The sequence below is a fragment of the Acomys minous genome (assembly GCF_964271855.1).
Source record: "Acomys minous genome assembly, chromosome: 3".
Lineage (NCBI taxonomy): Eukaryota > Metazoa > Chordata > Mammalia > Rodentia > Muridae > Acomys > Acomys minous.
Window position 1 is genome coordinate 12,749,076 of NC_140485.1, and position 6,834 is coordinate 12,755,909.

A 6,834-nucleotide genomic window follows, 5' to 3' on the forward strand; every position below is an offset into this window, starting at 1 on the left:
AGTTCCTTCTACATAACTTAATGTTTGATGCTATGTGGAAAAACTGCTACACAGCCAAATAAACATTTAAAAATCTTTTGACTGAGTTCCAACAGGAACAAAGGAAGATGCTTCAATCTGTTTTACTCAATGGCTGGCTAAGGAATTCAATAGTAGGGCTAATTGTGCATGTTCCACTTTTAACATCTAAATGATTCCATACTTCATGGAAGACACCTCAGACAGTGGCATTCTATGAAACTCTGGGGTGGCTGGGTTCTCACTATGTAACTCTAGCTGAAACAAAACTCATTATATAAACCAGGATGGCCTGAAGCTCACTGTGAGGACCAGGCTGGCCTCAAACCACTATGATCCTTACGCCTTGGGTTCCCAGGTCCTGGGATTATAGGTGTGAGCCTCTCCGCCCAGCCATTCTATGAAGCTTGAAACTGTGCTTTCAGTATTTAAAATTTTAAACCATATTTGGCTTCTAAATATATCTTAAGTATATTTTGTTATGTGGCTCTAGCATACACTATATATCAAATATCAAGTTGGTAGTGAGTTACAGAATAGATTTTCCTCCTGTCAGAAAATATTAACAATGTAAAATAAGATTCACTTCTTTAGTTTAGGCTAGTGACAGTGGCTTTGTAGTTGTGGCAATCCTCTGGGACAGCTGATTCAATCTACCATTTTATATTGAGTCCGCTTGTAATCATTTTATTAATTTTCATGAGGCTGGCTCAATTCTTGGCTGCAACTCAATTAGACAAAAATCTCCCGACCATGTTTTTAGACTGATAGCTTGTCAGCAGAATTACATGTGCAACAATTCTTAACAGCCATCTGTAATATTTCAAGATATATTTCCAAATATATTAAAATTGACCTTATATACATGGAGTTTAAGCAAAATCTACCTTACTCTTCTCACTCTCTCAACCACAGTCCTTTCTATACTAACAGGACAGGAAAAATCCATCTAGCATCCTAAGTCTAAGACTACCACGTTCTAAAATTTAAGAAACACTTCTTTCTAAACAAGATTTTACCCTTTACCATAGATGTCTGCATGTTGAAGGCTGTCCTCACTTGAAAGCATCTACCAAGCTTATAATCTCATACCTATAAGAGCATGAAAGCAATCTCACTATTAGGTAACTTCATGCAAGAAGATTCAAGTCTGATGAAACCCAGACTCAAAAAATAAAAAATAAAAAATAAAAAGGAGAGGAGGAGGAAGAGGAGGGAGGAGGAGGAAGAGGAGGGAGGAGGAGGAAGAGGAGAAGATGATGACACCAAAAGAAGAAGAAACCATCAAATACAAACCACTCTAGTTGTTTTTACACGAGTGGGATTTCAAAACTTGTTTCCACACAAAATTCCTAAACTATTTTAGATTATACGGAGGCTACATATTTAGGTGCAGCCGTGGGAATTGAATCTTTTAAGATCTTAATTTACCCAGCACTGAGAGAGACAGAGGCAGGCGGATCTCTGTAAGTTTGAGACCAGCTCTGTAAGTTCAGGACAGCTATGGCTACACAGAGAAACTCTGACTTGAAAAACTAAAAACCAAACCAAGCCAAACCAAAACAAAAATCTTAGTTTACTCCTAAAATTAGGAAATGAAAAAGAATCCATTTTCTTGCTTTCTGGCTACAAGGTGAATATATTCTTCTGGAGAAAACACTGGAGTTTTACCTTTTCCTTCATTATCAACTATTGTCATATCAGCTTTGGCTTTAGCTAAAATTTCCATTGACAAATCATGGCCCAGCTCTGCAGCTCTCATGGTTGGAGTACAGCCCATGTGATCTTGCACATCAGGGTGAGCACCAAGTCCAAGGAGAAAGCTAACCATGTCAATATCATTGGAAACCGAAGCCAAGTGGAGAGCACTCAGTCCATCAACAGGTTCAGTGAAGTTGATTAGGTCGGGGTACCCAAGTTTGGTCAGTTTCTTTATCATCTTCTTGTCTTTGTTGCGGACACACTGAAGAAGTTTGTAGATCTGTAAGTTTTTAAGCCTGTTGTCTACTAAAGCCATGTCTGAACACTCACTTCTTTACAATGCTTTCTGGACTAAGACAAAAGCTGTAGAGCAAAAAGGAAAAATGAGGAAAGGTTAACTGTTACAGTTACCTTTATTACAATATGTTAAAGCTCAAAAGAGGTTTTTAAATAAATATTATGCTTTGATGAAACTGCTTTCAGAAAATGTTATATATAACCTAAAAATATTCAGCAGATATAACATTAAAATATTTCAATTTACTCAGAGAAATTATTCTAATTTATATGAAAGTACCCTTGTTGTCACACTGAACCTCTCCTCATTGCTATGACATTTATATTTTCCATGAAAAAGGTGAGGCTAACTGAGTTGCAAACATTAGGATATAGGTTCCTATCTGTGGCCTACACCAGTATTTCCCCTATATTGAACTATATACATCATTTAGGCATGTTCAATAAGAGCCAAAAAAACTGATCTGTGTGAGGCACCAAAGATGAGCTGGTATAAAAGGCATGAATGATCACAGACAAACACTGGAGAAACCAGGAGTTTTAATTATGCAGCGTTGTCTCCTCAAGGGAGGAAATGAATATCTACTTTTCACCCAGAAGGTTGGGAGTGGATGTTGTTAATCATCTGGTGACTTTTGCTATCTGAGGAGCCAGCCATCACCCCAATCCACCAGAATGTTTCTCTAAGACTCTTCTCTCCTTAGACCTTATGATTATCTTTGTTTCTGAGTCACCAGACCCCATCCTTAGGGGAGATGTCAAATGTACTTCAGAGTCCGTGGACCCTTATGCTATCTCAGTCAGAGACCATAACAAATCCTAGGCCCTTAAACTATAGAACCCATCTTCATGGTAGAGGTCACATGGGTTAGAGGTGGGGTGAGGGGACTTCTGACACAGTAAGACTGAGGGTACAGCTGATGCCATAAATTTGTCTTCATCTTTTGGGTACATGCTTTTGAGTACATTCTTTTCCCCCACCACAAGTTAATGCTTTCACCTACATGTTCTAGATCAGTGAAGGGGCCCTTGATCCCTTGCCTTTCTTCATGTCAAAAGAGTTTTGATATAGTCATGCCTTAACTATTGTGCATATGTAATTGGGATAATTGTTACTAGGCAATTTCCCCATAAATCTGTGCTGGATTTAAATGTCCAAAATAAACTGTCCTAATGTCAGACTCGAGAAGTTTTGATGCAGCACCAGCTAAATCATGCTGACCTGAGTTTCATTTACCTCACTCAGATCCACTTCGCTACCACTGTGATGCTTGCAAGGAGCCCCGTGGAAGTATTGATTCCCCTCATCATCTTAAGTGAGGTTGGGGCAGCTATGGTGAGGAGAGACAACTAAATTTTTTCACAAATACCATCAATGCTAAATTGAGTACCCTAATATATAACTTCCTTATAATTTTTATAGGAAGATTTGGATGAATAGGCCCTGATTTTAGATAGGCTCAGCTTGTTTATATTTTTCCTGGGGGAAAAAAAAGCCCTTTCACTATATGAGGAATCAACTCTTAAGTAGTTTTAATGTGGCTGTCCTTCTGCCCTACAAGAGGGTTAGTCTATGACCAAGGCCAAGTCCCACCACAGCCAACTATTGAACTGCTCAACTGCTTACACCTAGGAGGTGCTGGCCAATCAGCACCTTGAAGGCTCTATCTAGCATAAGCATATGGCAAGGCCGTTATTGCTGAAGCTGCCAAGCTGTGGGTTGTGCTGCTAGGGCTGTTGCAGAAAGCATATACTCAAAAGATGAAGAAAAACTGATGGCATCATCTATACCTCGGGTCTGTGTGAGAAGTCCACCCCATCCTCATCTTATATTGAAGGTTACGTGAAAAAAATCTACCTTCCTTCCCCCATCTATCTTAACCTAGCTCCAGGCATGTCTTACTGCTTCCACAATGGCTCCAATATGCCATGCTCCAGTAAGCATTTGCAATGAATATATTCTATTTTACTACAAAAATCAGCAAGTATGAACATTCTTTTCCCATATCACAAATTAGTGCCTTCATTTGCATGTTCCAGGGCAGTGAAGTGGATCCTTGATCCTTTGGTCTTTCTTCATGTCACCATAGGCAACCAGGGTATATCTGTTGCCATTTTTTTGTTGTTGTTGTTGTTTTGCTTTGTTTTTGTTTTTGTTTTTTGTCTATGCCACTGTATACTTCCCTACTATGGTCTTTGCTCTCTTTTTTATGATTGACATCTCATTGTTGGACTGTCTTGATAGGTCACAGGACTCTTTTTATCCTTGGGAACTCTGTAGTGCCACCTCCTGATTTTTATTTCCATTTTAAGCTTCTTATTCTTCCTCTCAGATTTACACAGCTCCCATAAGCTCCCCCAAGAGTGAAAAGAACTATTATCTCTCTGTATCTGGTGGGCTTCACTAAGATGTCATAGACTAGGGGCCACTGATGGGAGACAGAGAGGGAAGAAACATTTCTTTAACTGGAAGGTTGTCTCTGCTTCAGCAACAGTACTTAGACAAGGTGAAATACTAAAATATAAAATAAGAAAGATGACATGAAGGGGGACATGTTGAGGGATATCCATAAGTAACTGAAGGAGAAAACAGAGGGTAAATACAGTAAAAATATATTTTATGTATGCATGAAATTTCCCAAAGAATAAATTAAGGTTTTGAAGCAACATGACAATTGCAGAATGTATAATATGTATTACCCTGACCTACATTTCTGATAATGGTAGCAGTGGTCATCTACTTTTCTTCAAATAAGCCTTTATTCAAAACACACCAGCAAATCCCACCATCTTGGCCCCTCATGTATATCTTGACATCAACCCGGCACTATTGTACTAGGCCAAATTACCGCCAGGCGTCCAGTTTGTCTCATTACTTCTATAACAGTCCTATATCTATCCCAGTATTTAAAGAAGAAGAAAAATCTTATTAAAATGTAGATCAGAACCACACACACTTTGGACTCCTAACATTTTAGGATAAGTAAAGAAAATTAAGTTTGTGTTCAATGGCCATTCATTCACCACCTAGAGGCTACCAATAAGACTATTCTTGATTGATTACATATGTACCCATCCCTTTATCTACTGACTAAGCTCAGGTTTTTAAATCCAGTTTAAAATAAAGTGCAGATACATTCACGTATACAAACCCTAAACTTGAATCTATTATGTATTTGCAGTCCTTTTTATATTTTGTCTATATAATGAAATGAGCAAATATTAAATATGCAGCCTGGTCTACAAAGCAAGTTCTCAGACAACCAGTGCCACACAGCCAACCCTGTCTCGGAAAGAAAAGAAAGGCAGAAAGGAAGAAAGAAAGGAAGGAAGGAAGAAAGAAAGAAAGAAAGTCTAATTAGTGTTTGTGTATCATTTGCATTAGAATATGGTCATTACAGAACATGAGATTTATAACACTGTTATTTCTCTAAACCCGTACAACTTGAATTATGAGGCACTTAATTATTACTTTTCTCAATACTTAATAGCTGCAAGTTAAAAGAACCAAAGAGAAAGCACAAAAGAAGATTCCCAGGTTTCTGGTTAGAAGCACTAGATACCTGTGTCTGAAACGGGCTCCTCATGGTGGGCTCCACATTGGTCAGGCGGAGTGGACAGTCCCTTGCCATGCTGAGACATAGGCAAGCTGATATCTACTGCAAAAATATTTAGACAAGTCCTTCAGGGCAGGCCGGCTACTCACAGGCATTGGTTTACATTTCTGGGATTTTCTACAGTGCCTTCATTTTACTCCCAGAAAAATCTAGAGGTGGGAAGGGCAATAGAGATATGTCACTTCACAGAAGAAGGTAGGGTAGCCATCTCACCTTTCAGTCCGAGAGGCCATCGAGAGCTGGATCTCTCTGAGCACCTGCTTCCCTGGTCTTGTGAGGGCCTGGTGGGACTCCTGATCTCTGTTTCCTAGGATGGGCCCCAGCCAAGGCCTTAGGCACCAGTATTGAATGGCGTCTCTTCAGGCAGAGCAGGCTACGCTGCACACAGGCAGCAGCAAAGTGTGTGTGTATCAGCCAGCGTGTGGCCCGGTGATCACAGGGGGCGAGGCATAGGGGGTGAGAGGCGGCAGCCAGGCTGGGCCAACTGTGAGCTCTATTCACAGGCGCCCGCTGCCAGGGTAACAACCAGGGCAACCGCTCAGGTGCGCGGCTGGGCGGAGCTTGCCTAGGCCCCGCCCACTGCTGGCCTCAGAAGTGGGCTTAACAGCAGCCTGCAGCGTCCTAAACTGAATGCATGCAGGGGTGGCACACCACGACTCAGCCCTTTTCATTCTGCTCGCCCACCATCTGCCCTCAATCAAAACATAAAAGTAAAACTAAGCTGCTATGGTAACTGGTAATAGTAAAACACAGTTTACTGAGTAAAATTAACAGAAAATGAAAAATGCAATGAATTGTACCAATGAATAATCTTTTGGGCTATTCATTCCTAAAATTATTCACACATAGTGGAAATGGATATGAGAATAATTTCATTTCTGAGCCATCCCCTCACCTTTTTGAGAGGCAAATTTTGAAACTCGGTTTATGAAAATGAAAAACCTGTATTTGTAAAATTACTTATTTTATGTGTATGAGTGTTTTCCTGCGGGCATTTAAGTCACCGTGTGCAGCAGTGACCACGGAGGTGAGAAGAGGCGTAGGCATTCCTGAAACAGGAGTTACAAAAGTCTATGAAGCAAGGGATCGAAGCAGAAGCTGAGTCTCACAGCCAAACTTCGGGCAGAGAGTTGGGAGGGAGGCATAGAAGGACCCTGAGAGGGCGGGAGCTCCACAGGAAGACCAGCAGAGCCAACAAATC

The 6,834-nt window shown here is 40.4% G+C and overlaps 1 protein-coding gene across 15 annotated transcripts in view; it reads right to left on the reverse strand.

The window, feature by feature from the left end:
• The window catches only part of ANKEF1 (ankyrin repeat and EF-hand domain containing 1), a 29,493-nt gene extending 23,320 nt beyond the window's left edge, over positions 1-6,173 (reverse strand). For 2 of the 15 annotated variants that reach the window (XR_014778098.1, XR_014778099.1), the window contains exons 1-3: positions 5,847-6,172; positions 5,580-5,675; positions 1,690-2,082 (exon numbers count right to left, since the gene is read on the reverse strand). Coding sequence is in view for 5 of the 15 variants with exons in the window: in XM_084776162.1 (XP_084632288.1) it covers positions 1,690-2,035 (346 nt within the window). In the remaining 10 variants the exon portion in view is untranslated. Of the gene's footprint in view, positions 1-1,689; positions 2,083-5,579; positions 5,676-5,846 lie in introns of those variants that run through there. The other 13 variants (XM_084776158.1, XM_084776165.1, XM_084776160.1 and 10 more) reach the window with 10 other exon arrangements.
• Between the last annotated feature and the right edge of the window lie 661 nt (positions 6,174-6,834).